Source organism: Aspergillus tubingensis (genome assembly GCF_013340325.1).
Source record: "Aspergillus tubingensis WU-2223L DNA, scaffold_4, whole genome shotgun sequence".
Lineage (NCBI taxonomy): Eukaryota > Fungi > Ascomycota > Eurotiomycetes > Eurotiales > Aspergillaceae > Aspergillus > Aspergillus tubingensis.
In genome coordinates this window covers 1,234,241-1,258,400 of record NW_023336278.1, presented here as the reverse complement: position 1 = coordinate 1,258,400, position 24,160 = coordinate 1,234,241, and the positions used below count along the sequence as shown (strand labels likewise).

The 24,160-nt window shown below is 50.6% G+C and overlaps 6 protein-coding genes across 6 annotated transcripts; 3 read left to right on the top strand and 3 right to left on the bottom strand.

Annotated features, from left to right (window-relative positions):
• Positions 1-126: 126 nt before the first annotated feature.
• Positions 127-1,492, bottom strand: AtWU_02967 (mannose-1-phosphate guanyltransferase; the record flags this gene model as incomplete). Its single annotated transcript, XM_035498080.1, has 5 exons — positions 127-146; positions 198-1,074; positions 1,132-1,278; positions 1,386-1,429; positions 1,486-1,492. The coding sequence occupies 5 exons, from the start codon at positions 1,490-1,492 to the stop codon at positions 127-129; spliced, it is 1,095 nt and encodes a 364-aa protein (XP_035353973.1).
• Positions 1,493-2,943: 1,451 nt separating this feature from the next.
• On the bottom strand, positions 2,944-4,047 carry AtWU_02966 (uncharacterized protein; the record flags this gene model as incomplete). The annotated part of the gene is made up of 1 exon (XM_035498079.1): positions 2,944-4,047. One exon carries the CDS (start codon positions 4,045-4,047, stop codon positions 2,944-2,946), a length of 1,104 nt encoding a protein of 367 aa, XP_035353972.1.
• Positions 4,048-4,896: 849 nt separating this feature from the next.
• Positions 4,897-7,531, top strand: AtWU_02965 (i-AAA protease YME1; the record flags this gene model as incomplete). Its single annotated transcript, XM_035498078.1, has 5 exons — positions 4,897-4,926; positions 4,988-5,131; positions 5,189-5,303; positions 5,360-7,092; positions 7,142-7,531. The coding sequence occupies 5 exons, from the start codon at positions 4,897-4,899 to the stop codon at positions 7,529-7,531; spliced, it is 2,412 nt and encodes an 803-aa protein (XP_035353971.1).
• A 1,205-nt stretch (positions 7,532-8,736) lies between these two features.
• On the top strand, positions 8,737-9,192 carry AtWU_02964 (uncharacterized protein; the record flags this gene model as incomplete). Its single annotated transcript, XM_035498077.1, has 1 exon — positions 8,737-9,192. One exon carries the CDS (start codon positions 8,737-8,739, stop codon positions 9,190-9,192), a length of 456 nt encoding a protein of 151 aa, XP_035353970.1.
• Positions 9,193-9,681: 489 nt separating this feature from the next.
• On the bottom strand, positions 9,682-19,346 carry AtWU_02963 (membrane morphogenesis protein VPS13; the record flags this gene model as incomplete). The annotated part of the gene is made up of 4 exons (XM_035498076.1): positions 9,682-9,722; positions 9,778-10,194; positions 10,246-11,863; positions 11,913-19,346. 4 exons carry the CDS (start codon positions 19,344-19,346, stop codon positions 9,682-9,684), a joined length of 9,510 nt encoding a protein of 3,169 aa, XP_035353969.1.
• Positions 19,347-20,517: 1,171 nt separating this feature from the next.
• AtWU_02962 (DUF3429 domain-containing protein) lies at positions 20,518-21,682 on the top strand (the record flags this gene model as incomplete). Its single annotated transcript, XM_035498075.1, has 4 exons — positions 20,518-20,736; positions 20,801-20,845; positions 20,954-21,178; positions 21,260-21,682. The coding sequence occupies 4 exons, from the start codon at positions 20,518-20,520 to the stop codon at positions 21,680-21,682; spliced, it is 912 nt and encodes a 303-aa protein (XP_035353968.1).
• Between the last annotated feature and the right edge of the window lie 2,478 nt (positions 21,683-24,160).

Here is a 24,160-nt window from a genome sequence, read left to right as displayed (position 1 = left end):
ACCCCCTCTGGGTTCTACACTGCTCGAAAGAGAAAGACACGATCAACTCCGGTTTCTATGCATCTGGTGACTTCAGTGTAGGTGGTGTATATCGAAGGTGAAGGGCATGTCGACGTGACAAAAGGATTACATGATGATAGCAGGAACTAAAGAGTTAAATTAGCAATGAGCCATGTGAATGTAGACAATTCACTCACCATCAACGTTCTGCTTGATGCTCTTGTGGGGCAAGATGGAACCACCGTTGACATAGACTTCGTCGGCGATGGTGACATCGTCACCCAGCACCGTAACGTTCTCCAGACGAGCCCAGCGGCCCACGGAGCTGTTCCATCCAACAATGGTCGACTTGACCCACGCGTGGTCCTTGACCTTGCTGTTCTCCATCAGGACACAGCGCTGCAGACGCACACCGTCACCAACCACCACATTGGGTCCAATCACCACGTTGGGGCCGATGCGGCAGTTCTTGCCGATCTTGGCGGAGGGGTCGACCATGACATTGCCGCCATACACGTAAGGCTCGCTGTTGGGGGCGAGCAGCTTCGAGTTGCGCTTGGCAAGGGAGGTGAGGTAGAGGCAGGTACCGCTCAGGAAATCCTTGGGCTGACCAACGTCCATCCAGAAGCCCTCCAGGTCGAAGGAATGCAGCTGGCCGTCCTTGACAATAGCGGGGAAGGTCTCCTGCTCGATGGAGGTGGGGCGCAGCTCGATACGGTTCAGCACGCTGGGGTTCAGGATGTAGATACCGGCGTTGATACGGTTGCCGACGAACTCAACGGGCTTCTCGACGAAGCGGTCGATGCGCGAGGGGTGGTTGGGCTTGTGGACGACGACACCGTACTTGGAGGGCTCGTCGACCTTGGTGACCACAATGGTACCCTCGTTGCCGTGGTTCTTGTGGAACTCGGCCAGCTCCTTGAAGGGGTAGTCACAGATAATATCGGAGTTCAGGACGAAAAACGGGCTGTCGTCCTTGCCCAGAATCTTCTCCGCCAACTTCAGGGGACCAGCCGTGCCGAGGGGTTCGGATTCCACAGAGAATTCGATTCTGACATTGTAGATTTCTTCGTACTAGGGGCGGCTGTGAGCATTCGCGGACGGCAATCCGTGCAGCTAGGGCAATTGTACCTTCTTCAGGGTCGACACCATAACATCGGGGCGGTAGTTGACGGCCAGGACGATATCTGTGACACCAGCAGCAGCCAAGCTCTCAACCTGGTGCAGGATCATGGGCCGGTTGGCGAATTCGACCAAAGGCTTAGGGAGGGTCAGGGTCTAGGCAGCATTGAGAACGGTTAGCTTGTGTGCGCTTTCCCACGGGCCGTCCATGAATCGACTGGCATGTTCGACGTCACGATCGTCGGCGGGGGTGATCAACTCACCAGAGGACGCAGACGGGTACCGAAACCGCCAACGAGAATGAGGGCTAGATAGTCAAAAGTCAGCGAGTCCGAAGGAACAATTAGGTAGACTGGTACATACCCTTCATGGTTGCTGTAGGGAGGTATTAATTGTAGGGTAGAGTAGCGATCGGGAGGCTCGCTCCAAACGAATGACCGGAGCAAAGAACGAGTTGAACAGGTGGAACAAAAGCCCGCCGACGGAAGAGGGGGGTTAAGTAAGGAAAGGTGGAGAGAGTGTATGGAAGAGGAGGGAGCAGTTGTTCCAACGATCCAAAGATGGGGACGTTGGAGAGATTAGATTGATCGATTGATTGATTTGAAGCGGATGGTCACAGACGGGGAAGAGAAAGGAAAGGAAAGGAGGAAAAAGAACGGTCGGGATATAATATAAGAACGAGGAGGAGAAGGAGAGGAGAGGAAGGCAGAAAGAGAAAGAGGAGACCACCTGGCGTTGCGATTCGGGGAGAGCGGGCCGTAATGGCTGTGTATGTACGGGCCGGTAAGTTATGGGCAAGTCAAAAAAAAGAGGTCACTGGCAAGACCCCTTAAACCGGCCAGTGTGTAGCAGAGTTACAGCCTTGTGACTTGAAGATGGCACTCACTGGCACTGCACTCACTGGTACTCGCCAGGAACACCGGGTTCAACCTGCGCACGTTTGCGGCAGCGCCACTTCGCCCAGCAGGTTCTGCCGTTTAGGGTATAGTCGGGTATCGTACGGCCTAGAACCAACTAATCACTGCGGCGGGTTCAGGTGCCCCCAGTGGGGCAACAGTGCCCCCTGAATTATCTTTACAGCTCCATAAAATATTGTAGTCTTCATCTTAATTACATTTATTTCAACTAATTATTATTGAACTTTTTTAGATTATGATCAGTTATGAGGTTGGTGATATTATGCCATTCTTGCTTCAGGTTACGAAATCTCGCATATCATGATCATGATCATGATAATATTATTAAGTAGACTTACATTACAGCTGATGCACGCACGATTGACGCAGTACGTGCATATCCCCCTTTGTAAATTTTATCGTCGATGGGAAAAGGCAAAAAAAAAAGCAAGAAAGAATAAAAAGACTACTAGTAACCCATCCAGAACTACCTAGTGCCATCACATTATCCAATGAAAGGGTGGCCTCATACTTGGTAGTAACTTGGCCACCGATGGCGTTCAAACTGTCGGGTTGCATTCCCTCTTCATTTTAGCACACAACGTAGTACCTACCTTAGCGGGTTACCCAGAATGTATGCAGGAGGAATAAGCATCAATTCCATCCGTGTCTCCTGATCATCCGGTTTTCTTTGTTGCCGCCCTTTCCTAACATCCCCCAGTTGTAGTCACGGGTTCATTAAGGCTGGTGGCAGGTTTCAGGAGCGCCTCAGAATTGCAGGTTAAACAAGGAACATAATGAATCGAGAAATTAGATATATTAGGGAAGAATCTTAGTTCCCAGCCCATGTATAAAGCAGTAGGCAGCAGACCTTACTCCAGGCCATTTCTATATATAAATCATCACTCTCTGCCTGCCTGTCTGCTCACTCCTGCGTGTCTGGGGGCAGTGAATGGCCCTTTCCAGCCAAGCCACGTGTAAAAGTTCCCCGGCCCCCGTCACCGCCTACCGGATCGAACACAAATCTCCTGATCCACTCGCGCACCTTGCTCACCTTCATCAGCGGCAGATCTTCCTCACGCTTGGCTGCAGGGTCTTGTTGAATATCCCGGAGTTGCTTCGCACTGTAGAGCCCGCCTGCTTCGGTTACGTCGACCCGCTGGCGGTGCAGCAGGTTAACCTTCGTGACCCCTTTCCTCAAACTCTGCCCGTATACCCGTTCCCGGAAGGAGCTCAGTCCTACCATCCGCATCAGAACAATGTCCCGTGGACGCAGCGTTGCCAGCGACTCCCCCAACGCCTCTCCTTCGTCGTCACCTTCCCCAGCCATGACCGCATGATTCACAGGAGGAAGCCAGAACGTAACCCCAAACCCACTTCTTGTATCATCCCCAACCACCATCTCAACCAGATCCAGCTCTTGCTTCCATTGCCGCGTTACCACCCGCCGTGGAGGGTGGATGGCGATAATCGCCACAATCAGATTCACCGTCATCGTCTGCGGCACGATCGAATTCAGATACGCCGCAGTGGGGATATCCCGGAGGTCGGTGAGCGGCCCTTGGATCGGTAACCCTGGTGTTGGCCCGTCCTTCTCGCTGCTTGTCGCAAAAGAAGTCCCGGCCGATAAACCACTACTGCGCATGGAATCTCCAGAGTGAAACCCCGGAGTCGAGATCTCCGAGGTTTCATGAACGGTAAATGAATGGTTGTAGAACTGCGAGAGCACTGAATCGTCCGGCTTTGTCCGCGATGTCCCATCAGAGCCTGCAATGTCCCGTATAGTAAAGAAGCGAGCATCTTGACCTGGCTCCCACCTGTAGATTTCTGGGAGAGGCCCTCGATTGCGCAGATCCTGCAATAGTCTCCATTTCACGGGCTGACCATCGGGGAAAGGCCAATGGCCTACGTCTTGCGTATCCAGACTATGAAATGGAGATATCGGTGCGTTCAGCAGCTCGTCTTCATTCCACTGGAGATTCCGCAACGTGGGCGCACCCATGAGGAAGATGGTCCGTTTCGACATCATATGTGTCGTATAGCTGGTTTCATGCCACGGTCATATTAATTAGAATACCGGTCGCTGCTCTCTCCAACTTATCAATGTCAAATTCGTTGCGGAGATCCGTCCAGATCGGTGAGGTCAAAGATAGAGATTGATTCAAAGGTGCCAAGAGAGGAAGGAGCATTAAAGTATCTAATCCGCAGCTGCGTTGTGAACGCGTCTGAAGGGCGTGTCCCGTTATATAGATAGTTTGTGACAAAGAGGATGCACCTTTGAGCTTGACTCTATGATGATGTTCTAGTCATCGGCATCCGATCTGAACCACGGGTTGTAAACAGGCAACGACTCATGTTGTATGGTACTGCGTATACGGTCCAGAAAGTGGATTGAGGATCGTGCGCTGCCATGATCGTCATGGCATGAGTACGGTTGAAGAAGTCATGACGCAGGTATACCAGATATATGGCCGTGTCAATAGCGGGAAAATTCCGGGAAGCTCTGGTGGTGCAGCCTTCTAGAACGCATCCATGCGGGCGGGGAAGTTTGGGGAATGGCGTGGAATTCGATGTTGCATGCCTGAGGCATATAGGCAGTCATTCTGGCTACGGGGGGCGACAGCAGCCGGCAGAGCACCGGGTCGGCAGTCGAATTTCGCCGCCGAGCAACGACCAGCCAAGCATCGTCATTGGTTTGGCCTCTCTTCTTTCCTCTCCTCATCTCAAATCTGTCGTCTGGTTGTGGTCGGGGATGGCATGTATCTTGATTAAGGATTGATCTCATCGTCATCGTCACTGTGCCCCACCCTCTCCCTATCGTGCCGAAGGGTTACTATCATCAACGTCGCGGCCAAGTGCCGCTTTAGTTCGGACAACCATGGCCTTCCAAGTCCCCTTCCCCAAGCCGGTAAGCCTTGCTATCTGTCCACGCTTGAATTTGCCTTCGCTAACTATTGACACTCCGGCAGGGTCTTGCGGCCGTGACCTCAGATCTCTGGCCGTCAATGACACGGTTGTTTAATGCGCCCCGGAATAACGTCGAACACGCCTCCCGCTCCGGATATGCCGCCCCTCAGCCCTCCCAACGCGCGGTTGCGGAAGCAACCTCCACGGTATGTCTCCCTAGTCGGCCGTATAATGATGGAGCTAGTGCGCTGATATACGTATAGGGATCAAGTGGTGTGCAGCTGCCCGAGTTCCTGGCTACTGTGTCTTCCGAGGCGTTGAAGGCAAGCATCTTGAACAAGACCGCTCAAAGCGGATGGTCTCGCTCCTTGCTCAATGGTATACATTTCTCTTCTTATACCTGGAAGACTTGCTCTAACTTGACTTCATTCCAGGAACCACAATGTGGACCTCGCCGTCTCTTGCTACCCGTCATCTTGCCTCTCCCTCTGCTCGTTCCTACTCCACGATATCCATGTCCGTCAACCGTCTTCGCCACGCCCCCCAAGTACAAGGTCTCTCCCGGTTACAGCAACAGCGTTTTCTGTTTGGTGGTTCTTCTCACAATCTGTTGGCGCAGAAGGAGAAGACTGCCAACAACAACCCTAGCAGCGCAAACGCTCAGAATGCTTTCTACCAGGCCCTCCTCCGTGCAAACCACCCTGCCATTGTCGTTGAACGGTACAAAAGCGGTCATTTTGCCACGAATGCGGCTACGGACGAACTCTACATGAAAGCCTTGCAACGCGTTGGTGGCGTGGATTCTGCGGTAGCGGTCCCTGCGTCCGGCCAGGCCGTCAGCCCCGAGCGGCTGCAAGCCATCGGACAGGCCGTCGCAACCCAGTTTCACGGTGGACAATTCGGTTCTTCTACCCACTACGGTTCAGCAGTCAAGCAGACTGGCACTGGAAACAAGGAAGATCCTCTGCACGTGGTTGTGGAGGAGTCAACCGGAAGTGCTGTCTTCAGATGGGTCAAGTTCCTGTTCTACTTCGCCTTCTTCGCTTATCTGTCTCTGGTTATGATCACAATCTTGGTTGAAACGACTGGTGCCCTGAAGAACATCAGGGGCCCGCAGAACAGCGAAGCTCAGCCTCAGCAGCAGACTGTCCGTTTCAGCGATGTGCATGGTTGCGATGAAGCCAAGGAAGAACTTCAGGAACTCGTCGAATTTCTCACTAACCCCGATCGCTTCTCCTCGCTTGGTGGCAAGCTGCCCAAGGGTGTTCTCCTGGTTGGTCCTCCTGGTACCGGAAAGACTTTGCTGGCTCGTGCTGTTGCAGGAGAGGCTGGTGTTCCTTTCTTCTACATGTCTGGCTCTGAATTCGATGAGGTCTACGTGGGTGTCGGCGCCAAGCGCGTTCGTGAATTGTTCACTCAAGCCCGCAGCAAGTCCCCCGCCATCATCTTCATTGATGAGTTGGATGCCATTGGTGCCAAGAGGAACGAGAGGGATGCCGCCTACGTGAAGCAAACCTTGAATCAACTGCTTACTGAACTCGATGGCTTCTCCCAAAGCAGCGGAGTGATCATCATCGCCGCAACCAACTACCCCCAACTTCTGGATAAGGCTCTCACGCGTCCTGGTCGCTTTGATCGCAAGGTGACTGTTGGTCTTCCCGACGTCCGTGGTCGTATGGATATTCTCCGACACCACATGAAGGAGGTCCAGGTCAGCATGGATGTTGATGTTGGTGTCATTGCTCGTGGTACCCCCGGTTTCTCTGGTGCCGATTTGGAGAACCTTGTTAACCAAGCTGCCATCTATGCGAGCCGTAACAAACAAACCAAGGTTGGCCCGAAGGACTTCGACTGGGCTAAGGACAAGATCATGATGGGTGCTGAGGCTCGCAGCCGTATCATTCAGGACAAGGACAAAATCCTCACTGCCTACCACGAGGCCGGTCACGCTCTCGTTGCTTACTTCTCCCCTTCCTCTACGCCTTTGTACAAGATCACCATTGTTCCTCGAGGCATGGCCTTGGGTGTGACTCACTTCCTGCCTGAGATGGACATGGTCTCGAGGAATTACACTGAATACCTTTCGGATATCGACGTCTCCATGGGCGGTAAGGCTGCCGAGGAGCTAGTTTTCGGCCCCGACAAGGTGACCAGTGGAATCTCTGCGGTACGTTTAACACGTTAGCTCAAAGTACGTAGTCACTGACATGTAATAGGACATTCAACAAGCCACTGAAACCGCCTTTACCTTGGTCACCCGTTTCGGCTACTCTAAGAAGCTCGGAAACGTTGACCTGTCGAGCAACTATGACAGCCTCTCATCGGAAACGAAGCAGGAGATTGAATCCGAAGTCCGTCGTTTAGTCGAGGAGGGTCGTGCCCGTGCTAGCAACATTCTGACTGAGAAGCGGGAGGAGCTGGAGCTCTTGACCAAGGCTTTGATTGAATACGAGACACTGACAAAGGAGGAGATGGAGAAGGTTCTGCGAGGCGAAAAGCTCGACAAGCTGCAATCAGCTCCCGCGGCGCCGCTGAAATTGCCCGAAGCCCTACAGACGGCCCGGCTACCACCTACAGTGACCAGCGGAAATTCCGTCCAGGAATAAGCGATCTTTTACCTCTGATTCTCCCCTTTTTTTTACGATCATCGCCTGTTACAGCTACAATATCATAGGAATGTTTTGATATGCACCGCCTTCTTTGCTCTTATCCTTCCTCGTCCTCATGTGTCATTCGTATCGAGAAACAACCCAATACCATCTTCAACCTATCTCTTTTTCTACCTCATTGATACGATGGTCTTGAGATCATGACCATCACCTCAACAAATGCTCTGGTCTCTTCTCGTTTCACTTTCTCCATCTTGATTTCCTTCTCGGCCCTTGTATTCACCGTGACTGTCCGTTTGCGTCTACTTTACCGTTACTCCTCATCTCTTTTCTTGTTTAATCTCAATGCTTTGGTTCAAAGACTGGGTGGCAGGCATACAGGTGAATTTGGCACTATTGTATTATTTACATACGTACATATAGCGTGCATCGAATTCAATACGAACTTCACTTGCATGGATTTTCTCGATATACTAGTAGTTGGCATCTCCTCACTCGGATTCAGGAAACGAGAAGGCGTTACGTCCCATGTGGGAGAACAACGGCCCAACCCTCAAATGTATTGAAGACAAGGAGTCTATCCAGACCTTCCTGTACGAGATAGACTAAGAGAAGAAGAATATCAGCAGTAATAATCACTCAGAACAACAAGATGCGTTATTGCCCCAATTAGTTATTACTACCATTTCCAAGCTACCATTAATGCAAGCTTACTACCTACAGGCATATATAAACCAGAAAGGCCATGGTAGCAACAATACTACTTGTGAACAACTATTATGTAGCCAACCATCCCACATTAGTTATATATCGAACGCCAACCGCGTTCGGGCTCAGGTCGACTCACCGGACAATCATCCCTCGGAACTAAGCGCAAATCTATCATGAATACATCATTCAGTGACAACTATCACAAGCCAAAGACATTGAAGCCTATCATTCGTTAATAGCGAAAAATAAATCTTTGGTTCTTCCCAAGGTACATATACGCCCTAGAAACGATATATATAACTCATGTATCTGACACCCTCCCCTGCTAAGAGTTATATCCCTTCCAAATACTACTACTACTATACTCCAGCATACTCCAAGCCCATACCCCAACGTGAAGCTACTACTACTATACAACATCTCTCTAAATAACCTACTAGCATCACCCTTCAACACCCCTACCTCCCATCCAAAGACAAAAGAAAAACATCATGGACCCCACCTCCACCCAACCCACCCAATCCACCTCTCCCAACCACCACAACCACAACCACCACTACCACAGCCCCTACTACTCCCACCTCATCCAAACCAACAAATCCAACTCCGCAGGAGACTGGCACCGGTGGCTCGTGGCAGCAGCGACCCGCGACGACATGATAACCTTCTTCAAGGGGCTGGCAAAATACTCCAAGACCAGCGGGGCCAAAATCACCGACGTGAAACCAATCCATCTGGCATGGTGGACGTTCGATTCTCCAGATGGATACAATATCAGGGAATTGGTGAAGCAGATTTATCAATTGAATCCATCTTGGTATGGGAATGTGGAGGAGTTGAATGATAGTCGGGGAAAGGTCACGGTTACGTTGTTGGATGATGCGGGGGGAAGGAGTTGGCCGGTTTTGCCGTGTCAGGATGTTGAGTTGGGGGGGCATTTTGATTGATTGATTGATTGAATTGAAGTGGTTATTGTGATAAGTATGGGCAGGATATGGGCGTAATTCGGCTAGGGGTTGGTTCTGTGTTTCTGTGCTATCTATGCCTGTCGTCATGTTGTGGGATGCAAGCGGTTTCATATTCTTGCTAATGCAGTCAACTGTGCTGTATCTTGCAGATGAATAAAATCGATTAGAAAATTAACATAAGAACCTGATCACAGCGTAGCGGATCAGATAAATGCATGTATGTACAGTAACAAACATCATTAGAAATGAAAAAAAGATAGACTGCGCGAATAGAACGGTTCTCGCTTAATCTGCTGTAACATGGGAAAGAGACCAAAAGATGAATAATAGCAATGCGTTATCATTACAACCTCTGCCTTCCACCATCCATTTCATGTCATATCGGACTTTGAATCAACCCTTGTAGGAAATTTTACCCAACCATCAGCCGACATAACATCGTTAAGAGAAACAGAAAATGTGTTTTATTTAGCCGCGAGAATTGTATTTCTCGTTGAAGGCGTTGACAGCTGAATGGGCGTTAGCATTATTATGTAGCAGTTGCTGGGCCGTATGTGCACTCACCAATTGCTATCTGCCGGTACAGCCAATTTCTGGAGCTCTCATCTTGAACCGGGATGAAGGGGCCATTCGCACCACCCTTGAGAGTGATGCTCATACCCGTACGCTCCTTGGAAATAGTTTGGATGTCGGTCAACCGCATGTCCCACTCGGTCCGCAGCTTCTTGGTGCGCACGAGGATAATCCGATCATAAGTCAACATGACCAGCATGTCCCGTCCCGGAAGTTCCAGGTGTGCGATATAATCCTCGTTGAAGTACTTTCCATCGTCGGCCGTCTTGAGCCAGAATTGTCCTAACGCTTCGCGCTGAGAGTAGGGCCGCACGATACCATCGGTGGCGATGAAGCGAGTGAGACGAACACGGTCGAGTCCCTCGGCATCAAACACAGTTGTTGTGTTTCGCACGCCCTCAGCCAGATCTAACTTGGGTCAGTACCTGGTTTGCTTCGAAAGTGTAATTATAGACTTACTTGAGGCAAGGTCAAAGGCTCCTATCGCAGGCTTCGTCGCCAAACCTAAAACGCCCTTTCCAACACCCTTGAAGAATCCTTGAATACCTTCCTTTTCAGCACCCTGGAGTGGATGACGGGCAAGTCCTCCAATTCCACTTGCTAGACTAGTTGCGAATGCATTACCGCCTGCTGTGATGCCATATAAGGCGTGCTTGGGCCGGTTCCGAGACTTGGACATCCGCCGCTGGTCTTGGAATTCTTTATCCAATGTAGCAGCAGCCAAACCCTTGGACATACTTCCAGTAAGCTTGGCCATACTGTCAGAAAATCCAAAGACGGATTTCTTCACAAAGCTGGTGGCACCCTTTGCGATACCGTAACCCAACTCCTGGGGTCTATCAGTCATGACCAGACCCTGGTATGGTTCGTAGAAGATATCTGCCACACCAGAGCTGACAGTATTGAACAGTCCAACAGGGTTGCCCAAGAAATCTGCAGAGCCGAGGACCACATGTACTTGGCGAAGGAACTCTTGCGTGTAGTGTCTCTGGACGTTGCCGACAAGCACTCCAAAGGAGACGCGCGCATTCTCCAGCATCAATGCATTCAGACGTACCGGAGCATCGTTGACATTGCCCATTGACATTGTCATGACGTGAACGAAGAACATCAGCGGGTTGGACGGTTGCAGAGCATCTTCCGCATTCACGCGCTCTGTACGCATGAAAGAGATGTCAATCTGCATAGGTTGCAGATGAAGAAGTTCAAAATACACGTCCTGAGCGGCACCTTCATTCTGCGGCTCTGGAATGTTCAAGTCCTCATCGCAGAGTTTTCCTTCGTGCGGCTCAGACCATGAAGCACCAGGCACCTTAACAAAGTCGAGCATCGCGGCAATGAAATCTTCATCAAGCTCCAAGGTCATCTGCTGCAGAAGAACTGTGGCATATTTGATATAGAGAACACCATAAGAGTCGTCCTTGACGCGGGTAGCCATAGCATGGAAGATTGGATGTGCTTCCATCTCCTTTCCAGTCTTTGGAACCACACTGGGATACAGCAAAATGGGAAAGATGCCTCCGTACAGCTGATTGTCGATTTGAATCCACTTGATTGTGGTGTTCAGAGTCTGGTAAACTCTTGATTCTCTGAATTTGATTTCGATGTCGCGGAATGTCAGATAGAGCAGCTCCCTCAAGTTTTGGTTGATCAACGAGATGCCAATGCCTCCAAGCCGGAGCTGGGCTTTGAAGTTGACATCCGAATCAAGCTCTTTCACTTCGAAGCCAGTGCTCAAGCTGCTCTGCGAGGCTTGTCCCTTTTGCTTGTAAATACTCTTCGATGCCTTGAAGTTCGACAAGACCAAAGTCTGGGTTGGACCATTTGCAACAATGTTGATATCAATGATCTTCTGAGTCTCTCCATATTGGGTTGGAGGAATTCTCATTGGTATCAAGTTTCCAATCTCAGCAAGCTTGATGTGCCTTTCCTTGCCTTTGCATGTTAAGACAAGGGACTTGTTCTTGGTGGCTGGATAATCCCAGGCATAGGGCATGATGCTCCGAGGAGGAAGGCGGTAGCGAATGGGTCGCCAGCCATTGGACCTGTCTTCCTCGTCGTCTTCAAGGTTCGGGTTCTGCGTTGCGTTAGCGATGCATGTTTTGAGGTGGACAAAGTGTACTCACAGCCTGGAAGAAGATGAATTCCATGTCACTCTCGTTTCGCATTGAGAAAGGCCAGTTGCGGGGCTCAAAACTGAAGTGGATGAAGAGAGTTGCACCCTCCATGATAATATCAACCTTGATGAGTCTCTGGCGTTGATTAGCTTTGGCAAGTTTGACATGTACGGTTCCAATATCGGCAATGTTGAAGGGCGATGACCATTGATTGTTTACCCCCGGGAAGCAGAGGCACAGCTGCTTGTCCACAACTTGGCGTAAGAAGTGTAGGGGTGTCAGTTCACCACTCTTTATTTGTAGGACATTTGACGAGCCAGGCTCCCGGACCAGGATATCCTCGTTTAGCTTATTCTTCAGAATGAAGCGCGGTGCAATGGTCACGACCTTTGTCAGTTTGTATTTTCCGTCGCCCTCGGCGACAGACACACCTGAATGGATCTCGGATCTACCATGCCTGTCAGGAAGAACGACCTCGAACGTGCTCCCAATAGCTTCAAAACTCTGAGGCTTGCTCCAAGCAGATTCACCAATTCTCAACATGGAACGATTCTTCTGGTCATCCGTGTGGTAGGAGTACATGTAAGGAAGCGACCGCCCACCATGTCTCGAATCAGCCATCAGGCCCTGTCCAGCCGCTGACCGCGCTGACTGTAAGAAGGCCTTACTCTGAATTTCCATAGGAAGTCCGGTCTTGTTCAAGATGAGATATGGACTGTAGACAGAAATCTTGAAAGCTCCACCGCTGTCAGGCACGTTGAAGTAATGGAGCTTCAGCCGAAGCTGAATGCCTCGATCGTCTTTCAATGAAAGCACGTGCTCTCTTCTGTAGTCCTGGGAGTTGCCATTGATGATTGCAAAGTCGCTCTGCCTGAAGACGGTGTCCTCTAAGTCGACGCTGAGGAGTAGCAGATGAGATAGCTCAACGACATGGACAGGGCTCACACCACCTTTGCGTAGGAAGTTCGTCCAATCCTTCTTGGTGTTCTTGTCATAGATGCGGTATTTGAAGTCGTAAGGCAGAAGGTTCTGAATTTCAACTGGAGCAAAGATCCGGAGACGCATGTAAGGATAGACTCCTGTCAATTTATCTCGGGCGTTGAATGAAGCATGCAGTTGGAAATAGAATGGAGGAGCTTGTTGTCCGCCTTCACTAAGACACTTTATTGTCCGCGTTGGCCGACGCAAGAGCTCTCTCCAATGCAATTGTTCACGGGACCAGTCATAGCCGAAGCCCTGATCAGGGCGAATAACGAGTGAGTGCATATACGCTGCCCCAACGGGCGCAGGTCGCGAATCACCAGGAAGGATCTTCTCAATTTTCAGAAGATGGCCATCGTTAGGGTTGAACACGCCCAACTCTACAGGTATTTGTGTGCTGTTCTCAACAACCAATGGCGAGCGGAAGGTGATATACTTGACGTTGTCGGGACCCAGCTTGACCTCCACAAGCAGTTGGTGAAGAATGCCGTCCTTCTTAGGCTTCAGACCATACAGGATCTCACCCTCACGAACAACGGGAATGCGGCTCACGCTATCGAAACCACTTCCTTCGAGCTTGACTCCAACCAGTCCAGCATGGCCTTCTGGCGCAAGCGTCTCACGCATAGCAGTAGAATCCTCAAATCGCCAAGGGTATTCTTCGCCATCAGCCAGTTTAGCAGCCGGCCCCTCTTCGTCAGCGCTGACATCGGCCCAAACATGCAGATCGAAGCCAGTGTAATTGCGAATTCGGTAGGGCGCATCAGCACCTCTTGGCTTAGAGAGAACATCTTCATCCGTTGATAGGAACTGGAAAGACTTTGATGCCAGAGCAATAGTTGCCGAAGTAACTGTAAGCTCCATCGTCTTGTGAGAGTAGGCATCTATAGAAAGGATCTCAGGGGCGGTTTCCTTCGCGACGTGGAACCCTAGCTGCCAGGGCTCAATAAGGGGCTCCCAAGCTGACTTGGAGAAGTTGTACACATTGACAAATGTCTCGAAATTGGTATCGGCATGAAGCGTTGACGACCAGTCCCGAATATCAACGTTGAACTTCTTGACACTCCAGTCGAGCAGTGGAAGATCGTGAAGGTCTCCAATAAGGATTACCCTGATACCATCGATTTGAGCATTCAACTCCTCCCGCTTCAGCACGGCAGAGCGTTGCGAAACGAGCTCTCCGCCCGAGTTTTCAGCTGTGGCACTCGAGTGTCGTTCATTCCTCGAGACCATTGCTGCCGAGGTCTGTCTGCCGCTGGATCGTCTCCTGGAAGATATCGGTCTTGTGCTCTTGACATCCGATAGCTTTTTCGGTTCTTCGTGTTCAACAGACTGTGTACCTTGCGCTCTCATCTCAGATGCCTTGTTGACAATTTGTATCGCCATTAGAATATCGCGAAGAGAAAGACGCAGAACCAACGGCTCGATATGGGCATTTATGGAGGTTAAGGAGGAGCCCTTTTCCTGTGGGCGACTATCGACGGATACTTCCAGGGTAAAGTCATCCAGAATTCGAAGTCTGCTTGTTTCGAACTTGTCCATGCGGCACAGAAACATCCCTACCTTGCTTATCTGTAGTGTAGAGACATTTTGGTGTGAAAATAGCAGCTGCTTCGTTCCAAGAACGATGGCCTCGGTGTGCGTAATGGCCGGGTTTGCGATAGTTATTACTTGAGCATCGACAAGGTTGACTCGGAAAGACACGGTCATCTGACGATCGGCGGCAGGCGCAGCGCCTCCGCTTGATGGTGTTATTGTAGACTCTTCAATGCTATCAGCAGTGCTAGTCCTTGGCTCCGACTCGTCGGGTGACTCATCGCCGTCTTCTTCAACAACAACTGGCTCCTCTGTTGCGAACGCCGAATTGGCAAAGGATTGCAGAGCTGACAAGTAGTCCAGGGCAAGAATTATTCGCGGGCTGTCGATGGTCAGCATCGCAATGAGATGATTGTTCGGACCTGGAGTCATGGAAACGCTGGCCATAAACTGCTGCTTGACGTCGTTATTGATCAGCGACATGATCTTTCTGAATTTGTTTGTATCTTTATTGCGACTATCGCGAATGGAGAGTGAGTGAATGAGAAGCTCAGACTCCAGGGAGCCATCGGTCAACATGCGCAACTTGACACGCGTGTCATTGAGTGAGAATTTGGATAGACTAGCATCTTCCAAGCAACCGACTGGCGCATCGTCATTCGCAAGAATGAGCTCTAGTCCAACACTATCCACCTTGAAAATCATATCAAGCCGGACCCACGTCTCGTCGTTAGGGCTTGCTCCTGGTGCCGTTGTTTCTTGAGCTTGCCTAGTCTGGACTGCCCTAGATTCGGCTTCTCTAGTGGGGTCTGTCACGGATGAGGGAAGTGACTCCATGGCTTCTAGTTCTTGTTGCTCAGTATCAGTCGCAAATGCGCTGGGCACCCTCTTCGACAGATCCAGCAGGAATCTGAGCTGTTTCTGTGATATCCTAAGATTGATGGGGGACAGAGACCCCTCAACTTCCATGTCCGGTCTGGGATTGTCTTGCTGATGCTCGAGATAGCAGATACTAAATTCCAGGTTGACTTTCTGGATCATTTCCAGCTCCTCTGCGGTGCCTTCGTCATAGTGGAACTTTGAAGTCAAACGGATGTTGCGAATTCCGGAAGAGATAAGATTAACAGCAGGGCCATCTTTATCATTCTCATCGAGAGGGACAAAGGTATTCTTAGCGTAGATCTCGCCAAGGTGAGCGGTCACTGTATCATGGGGAAGATCTTCCCTTATGGCGCCTGGGAAGACCAGGATTGGAGTCATTATCACGACATCAAAACGCATTCTGGAGGCATTTTCTTGCAGCTGATTGGCCTGGTTGGCTGCAGCTTGCCGGGCGGCGTTGAAAATAGCCTGCATCTTGCCGAACTTGACCAGGAAATTGATTATCTTGCGATAAGGCTCTTCCAAGAAGTTGATTTTCATTGAGCCTGATCGGAGGAAGACTTCTGAATCGTACCCCGGGTAAGTTGTACTCTCAGGATCAAAAGTTTCATATTTGAAATCCGCAAAGTTTTCGCCTTCGATAGTTAAAAGCCTGCGAAGATCAGAGTTTTCTGAAGCTCCCGTGTTGACATCGTCAATCAAAGTCAAACTGCCGATGCGAGATTGTATGAGCATGGTTTTGTCTACGAGCGAAATGCCCACGTCGGCCGTGTTGAGACTCAGAGTAGCCAGTCTCACACCATCATTGTTGAGAATGAGAGCTATACTCTTCAAGTCAGCTTTGATGCGGATCTTTCCGCTTTGCTGCGGCGGCTCCTGAACAGTGCTGATGTCTTGGTTCGTCTCACTTGACTGGGTAATCTGGTTGTTCGGCTGTTCCGGGTTTGTGAATGTCAGTAGAACAAAATCAAGCAGTGTCAAGAGAGTCTTCCTAGTAACAACAAGGTTGATGGTGGAAACTGATATATCAAGGTTCATCGCTACACCTTCGTATGTCGACTGGAAAACAGGAGACTCCGGTTTAACTCGAACGAACTTTAGATGGAAAAGGTCTTTTTCTTCATCGGCATCGAAGCCCTTGGAGGACAGAATCCTCTTGAACTCTGGGACTGGATTTTCCTCAATGTAATCATCGACGCTCAAAGATTTCAGAACAACTTCTGCAACCATGTCAAATGGCCGCATATAGTAGTCCAGCGCAAACCCTTCGGCAACTAGCTCAACCAACAACTGGTCGCGGAGCGGATCCTTCGGATCGGAGCGAGATAATGAGCCACGAAGGCGACCGACCGTGAACTTGAATTCGAAGTCTCGACGATGTATATTGGTTGGCTTGTCAACGCTCTTCCTCTGTTCATCGTCGGACTCATCATCAGAGTCTTCGTCAACATTGGGAAGCTCCCTCAGAATAGACGGCTGGAACGAGGAAGATCTCGCCCTGTTGCCAGATACGGTGGTTTCGTTCGTCTTGTTGGCGGTGTTGCTCGGCGCGCTACCATCATCGAAGCTGGGGATCGCAATGTCGATCAGCTTCATGAGACCTTTATACTTGGCATCAGACATTGAAGCATGCAGTTCTGGAAGGTGACCGGAAATGCGAGTTCTGGTGAGCTCAGTGACCTTTGGCACAATACACATTTCTAGGACGAAATCAACATTGATGCGATCAATGATGTGCAAGTTCCGGGTTTGGACATCCGTAGTTAACTGCGCCTTGGTGGTCTCAATGCCGGGTCCAATTAGGACTTGTGTAGAGTCCAACTTGATAAGGAATCTGTCGTACAGAAGGTGCTCGAGCTCCTTATAGTCGCCTTCCTCGTACTGCCGTTTCTGCTTCGATTGAAGGTCTCTCATTGTCTGTCGATCGACGAGTTCGCTATTGACACTGATGTGACCAGCGTCGAGAATCAAACAGAGGGAGCTCTCTTGTGTGATACTTTCAGGCACGATAATCAGAGGAGCATGAATATCAAATTGCGCGTCAACCTTCTTGTGCTCCTCCAGCGCAAACTCCAAGCCCGCTCGGGTTTGCTGTCGGATGCCTTCCACGGTGGCACCGGCTGTGTCCAGAAGGGCCCCAATCGATTCCATATGTCTCTCTGGCGGTTCAAAGAATTTGACAACCTCAACGATGAACCTCGGATTGTAGATGACCTCAATACTCTTCATTTTGACCTTCACAACCGAGTCGGCGTCACTTTCGAGAGGGTTCTTCTCGAGTTCTAAGTGGAACAAGCCATCCCTGTAGTCAGAAGCATCATCGCTAGCATCATGCTCCAGCTGACTGTCAGAAGCTTGGGATAGACGGTTCTTCGGTTCTGGTAGTGAATCCTTGACCTTGACAATCTGGGGGAAAAGACTCCCTTCCGTTGTTCCATCATAAACTCGCAAGCCACCGAGGTTGAGGTCGATGAAGAAGGAATCAGGACGCTGCAAGGCTTTGGCTCTGAAGTTGTCGAACACGAACTGCATGATCTCGTTCGCCTTCCCGTGCGGGTCACGTTTTAATGTAAAGCTTCCAGCTCTAAGACCTGCATTAACCTGCAGCTTCACCCAGTCTCTTGGGACATCGACACTGTCGGCAATTGCCTTTTTCTCATCCCAGTCAATAGCATTATATAGTTCCTGCCGCTGTTCTTCGGTCATGGTAGTCTCCTCAGACTCCTCCTTCTTGCTGCCCCAGAACCATTCTGACCAGGACTGCTGCTGCGCAGGCTTCTTGACACCGACATTCTCCTTTCTTAATTGATTCCTCGCCAGCGATCTCCAAAAACGTATATCTTCGTAGCTGAGTTTTCTTTGCAGGCGTTCGTAATTTTCGGCGTCTGCGCCTGTCAAGGTTTCTTCGCGCTTTTTCTTCTTGAACAAGTCAATGTACGCGATGCGGTCATCTCGTCGCTCCTTGATGTAGTCCCAGGTCCAGCGCCTATTCCGTTCGTGGATCTTGCTAAGTACAGCCTCCCCGGCAAACCTCAGCCAAGCGCGGGGATCCTCCTTTGGTCTGCACTTTGGCTGGAACTTCCTGTATTCCTGGTGGCGGATGAAATAGTGAAAGAGGTCGACAAGCATCAGCGCATCACGATACTGGTGATCGTCAAGAACGAAACTGAGTTCATCAAAGAGCAACCTCGCTTTGATCGCCGCCCTATCATGTCCTCCAGACTTGTCCATCTCTAGGCCAGCACGTCCGCTAACCGGCCGAAGCATGAACTGAACATTCTCTTCGCTATCAATGCCCGACCTTAGCTTCTCGATCAACTCCGCATGGCCAATTCCCTGTGCTTCTGCGCCTATGTCGGAACCTCGACCTGTACCCAGAAGATTTGCATCGGTGTTCCAGTATATTGCGAGGGCGCCGAGAATTGCCAGTTTATGGGTCGTTCCGGAGGTCGACTGGATGAAAGTGGGATTCCACTCGGAGTCGGTGCTGACTGCACTGAGCTCCTTCAGTGTCACACCGAGGGCGAAGGGGTGGTCAGGCGAAGAAATCGAGTCCTCGTAGCGAAAATGCACGTTTTTGATGGATATTTGAAGGTTGTCGACGACGGCCGTTACCAGGCTTTGAGTGAAGCTTTGGTTCCGACGCTGCTCTTCCTGGCTCATACCCTCTGTATTGCGTTCCTTGAGCATTTCCGCGCTCTCGATCTTTTCCATCTTCAGGTGATGCGCCCGCCGCTCTTCCTCCTTCGGGTCGTAGTCCTGATCTTCCTTGGGAGCCGCAAGCAGAAACACATCTTCAATGTCAACCTTGACTGGCTTCCCTCGTAGATTCGACCAGGGGATCGACAGGGTGAGCTCTCCGACATGTCCCTCTACAACGTTGAGCGGCAGACGTAATTGATCTAGAGCCTCCCGTCGGAGCTCCAAGTTATGGAGCTTCACATCGCCTGACCAGATTCCGATGTTCAACTGTCTGCCATCAAAGTTCTTGATGTACATGCCCAGGGTGCGGTTGAGCAAGTTGGCGACAAGACCCTCCAACATGGTTGCGGGATGCGGCCGTAACCCGGGCCGGGGGCTTCTGCGTGGAGACCGTAGGGGATAATAGAATTATTCGTAACTGATCGTTTAGGCCAGCCTAATTTAATGAAGCGCAGAGTCAGTATGACATCGATACGATAATCACAGATGGGTGGGGAAATAAAGGGCGGTCGAGCAAGCAAATGAATAGAATGGGAAAGACCTTTCAATGATGCGCGAGTTCTAGTTGCACTCGCAGATAATAGAGAAAAGAGCCATGCAGAAGGTTGGCTAAGTATGCACGCGATACAAATTGCGGGCGGCAGGTGCAAGCAATGGGCTAACAAAAAGTGGAAGTATAGATAGTGAATCAAGTGCGGAGAAAACGAAAGAGGAACGTGGAAGGGCTAGCTGACGTATTCCCGCGGCAGTTCAGGTAGACGGAAGAGGGTAAGGGAAAGGAGGGGGAATAGTAAGTAGTCGAAGGTTGGGTATCAGGCTTGGCCCAGTAACCCAATTGTGAAAGAGTGGAGGACGAGACTCGTCTCTAGACAGGCGAGTGTACCTGAGAAGGCATGTGCTGGGCCGATGATAATACGAAGGGAAGAAACTAATCACTAATAGGGGGAGGAAGAGGGTGGATAGAGCGCTGCGTAAGTAAACGCCGTGACGCGGTACGGAGCAGTTACGGAGACTCTCTTTCTCTCAGTCACTTGTCTCACAGTAGAATCGGGCCCTGAGTGACGTCGGTGCTTCTGCCATGGCATGGCCTGAGCTGAGAGGACCCCCTTCAATTCCACTTCGAGACTAGCTGTCTAGGGCTGCAGCCCTCGTGGCTGAGTCAGCCCGCGTGGTGGTTTGGACCACTCATGCCTGAGGCATTGTCTATGACACCTGCGGTGTTGGCGTCTACGGTATGCCGGAGAACGACGTGACCGCACCTCAGCATAATATCACCTCATTCATTCGTGGTCTCCAGGATCGAATTGCTTCCCCGGCCTGACATCTCCACTCCCACGAGTCAATCTCGACCAATTTCTGGGTGAATACCCTCATCTCCGCTCTTGCACCTTTTTCTCCTTCTTCCATCAGCTCAATTGGGTGTGTATACCCCCGAATTGCTTGCTTCCGAGCTCTTCCACCCTCCACCTGCTAACCGCGGATATCGGGAAAAAAATCAGCTGTCTAAACGACAATGCTGTACAGAACCACTGCTGCCCGCTCTGTCCTCAGGGCTATCTCGAGCTCCAACGCCTCGGTCGCCCGCTCGGCCCTGTCCAACAATGTCTTCAAGGCTCCCTTGACCTCTTCCGCTCGTTATCCCGCTCGCCCGACCACCTCCCCCAGCCTCGCTCTGGCTGCTCGCAAGCCCGTCACCACCGCTCTTGTCCGCTATGCCTCCACCTCCGCTAAGGTGAGCTGGGAATGAGGCAAATCGAGTACTACAATTGAGTCAATTGCTGATCAAAGATCCACAGGAAGGCGAGGAGCCCGACATGATGGCCGGTATCAAGACCGAGGCTGTATGTGTTTCCATTCTTCCCCAGATATCGCTACTTCTGCGGGGCAAATAAGCCTCTCGGCGATACCTCTGGAGTCCAATACGCTAATGACTATATCTCAACCTATAGAAAGTCATCAAGGACACCTTCAGCCTGGAGGCCGTCCCCAAGGAGGCCCTCTACCTCGGAATGGCCGGTGTCATCCCCTACGTTGCTACTTCCCTGCAGACCGTCGCCCTCGCCTATGAGGTCAAGACCGCCGCCTTGGCTGGTGATGGTCTGATCTTCTCCGGCCAGAGCGCCGAGTTGATGCTGCACATGATCGAGCCCATCCAGGTCGGCTACGGTGCTGTTGTAAGTAACCCCAGCCTCAATCTGACAGCAAACCCCACTTGTCCCAAGAATACCCCAGCTAATCAGACCACCCAACAACAGATCCTCTCCTTCCTCGGTGCCATCCACTGGGGTCTCGAGTGGGCCGGCTACGGCGGCAAGTACGGCTACAAGCGCTACGCTGCCGGTGTTATCGCCCCTGCCGTTGCCTGGCCTACCCTGCTGCTCCCCGTTGAGTATGCCCTGATCTCTCAGTTCCTTGCCTTCACCTTCCTGTACTACAACGACGCTCGCGCCGCTGCTGCCGGCCGCGCCCCCGCCTGGTACGGCATGTACCGCTTCGTCCTCACCTTCATCGTCGGTGCCAGCATTGTTGCCAGCTTGATCGGCCGTGAGCAGATCGCCGGTACCCTCAGCACTGAGCACACCATCAAGGACAAGATCAACGCTCTGATCTTCCTGCAGAAGAAGGAGAAGGAGGAGGTTGAGGCTCGTCGTCGCGCTGAGCTCGAGGATGCCGAGTAAGGGATTAAATTAATTGATATCTCAAAGTGTTGGTTTATTTTAATTCCCTGAAAAGTATATAGTACAAAGGGCAATTCGGAGAATGGGGGGGTGAAAGTCATCCAGGCTGTCTGTGGCAAGCATGGTTGTGATACAGTAGAAATCATGTCGGGTTTTTATGTGTGATGTAGTTTTATACTACTACTGTTTTTTTGGGTTGAAAGTTTTCTTGTAGATTACATGCGAAATCAACAACGCCAGCAGCTGCTGGAAGTTTCATTTGTTTGTGCCATATTCAGCTGGGGATATTAATTACAACCTAAGGTGGTGATAGTAAGCACGCATTAGGAGTGTTTGATCTCTTAAGGCTTGGCTATCACTCAGTTTGTGAGCTTTTTTGACCGCAGGCAGTGACCAGCATACTAGTTCTAATGCTCGTAATTAGCACACTTGCAAAGTCATCGAATAATTCACCTTTATGAGTAACAACTCAATCGTACTACTAGTAGTTGTAAGTACTGCACAATTGAACTGGCAATATCATAACACCAGGCTGGCAGAGGTTGAGGGTCTAGCCAGACATTACACCTCCCCCCGGAGATTTATATGTAAAGATAGTAGTATCAATTGAAGTCAGGTGACAGCGTCCACTTAGTACTTACCAAATAGTATCTATCTACAGCATGTACCAAGCACTATAAGTAGCAAAGGGCTGCATATACGGCCGAGAAGAAAAAAAAAAAGGGTGAAATAAAATAAAATAAAATAAAATTAGGCAGGGAGTGGGGCCCCGCCAGCAAGGGTAGATAGATTGAAAAAGGACAGTACGTAGTACGTATGTAAGTCGGTTGGGTTGAAGAAATTCCATCCAAATCCGGCAGAAAAAACGACACCTACCTGACCCGAACAGAAAAGGAAAGTAAGACGAGAAGTGCCCAGGCTCAGTCGGAACTCCGGGTGGCTTTCTGCGGTAACTATGTATAAAAACCAACGGTATACCGTATGCTTGACTAAATGCAGGTAAAGTAAGGTAATAAAGATAAGGGTTGGGCGGGCGCGCCCAACGAACAACGAACGAACGAACGGCAGGTCTGGAATGTGGCATGCAGGGTTGAACGGACGGCATTTGCTTTCTGCAGTGTCGGATGTTCCGAACGAATCCGAGTCGTGGGATATAGAGTGTGTTTGTTCTGCGATAGGTAAGTAGTATAGTAATGAGTAGTTCAGTTTAGGGGGGAGGTAGCAGGAAGAGTTGGGACTGGGTTACTATGGCGTGTGATACGGATGTGTGTGTGTGTGTGCTGCTTGTGCAGATCAAGAGCCAACAATGACGACCGGAACGGGGAGGTGCCGCATTGAAACAGGTTTCGGGGTTGACGATGTGCGTGTGTGTGTATGTGTGGTGGTGGACGGCCGCCGCGGGTCTGGATCCGGTTGTTGCTTTGCTGTGTGTGTGGATGTGTACACCTTAGGCATATATACACATGCTTGAATCGGGGGGATCTTGTAGCAAATATGGGTAGGTAATAATATCTGGCTAGGGGTCCTTTGTTTCGGCGGACAGGGTATGTTTCTTCGATGGGAATTGGTAGGGATGTGTCGGCCCGCCCTTTTGGGGCGAGACGAGCCCGTGGTCCAGGGCGATAAAAACGGATGTGGCTGATGTGATTGCGGTCCATGGATTATGGGTTTTCCCCATATCAACTTTGCATCATTGGGGGATGATGATATAGATCCTTGGCAATTGAGCTTTCGGGGGCTGATAGTCTAGTGAGGTCATACTCGAAAGGCGAATGATTACATAGATGACCATATTGGAAGCTGAACCTGTTGATCTTCTTCTCCGCTCAATTTGGGGAGGACCACAACGGTTCCTGGGGCAGTTGCTTCGTATACCTGAATAGGGATAGATGGCAGATCAATGTCGTGGCTAGTTCATGATGGGCGGGCGGGTTTGGGATTTCTGCTGGCTGACTTGCTTGCTTGCTTTGCGTTACTTGGGAGCTGTTTGTGTCGGTGGGTGTGATTTATTGAGGTGGCCCCTAGGAAGGTCAAGTCCGGTCGAAGACGTCACCACCCGGGAGTTAGATTTTGGGGGCGGCCTTGCCGTGGCGGTTCACTATACGGACGGAGAAATGTAGACAGGCGGCATGATTGATTTCCATTCCATGGACGCAGATTGGGACTGTCATTTAATTCTCCAGGGAGAGATAGGGAAGTCTGAAGCGATTTGAATTCATCGATGGATCGAAATCGTGGTACTGGGGTTGGGATAATTAATCCTACTATATTTTGGCGCGTCTGGACTGGTCCGAGCAGAAGAAGAGTATTGGAGTTAGCCGGAACGCCAGGACGATAGCCGGGAGAATTGGTCCCGTGGCCCCCCCAGCCCAGCTGCTAGGCTTCCCTTCCTCCCCCAGCCAAGCCGAACCGAGTATCCGGATTGTAAAATTTCTCCGTAAATCACAGGGCCGAACGAGGTCGCCTCCCCCATGTCTC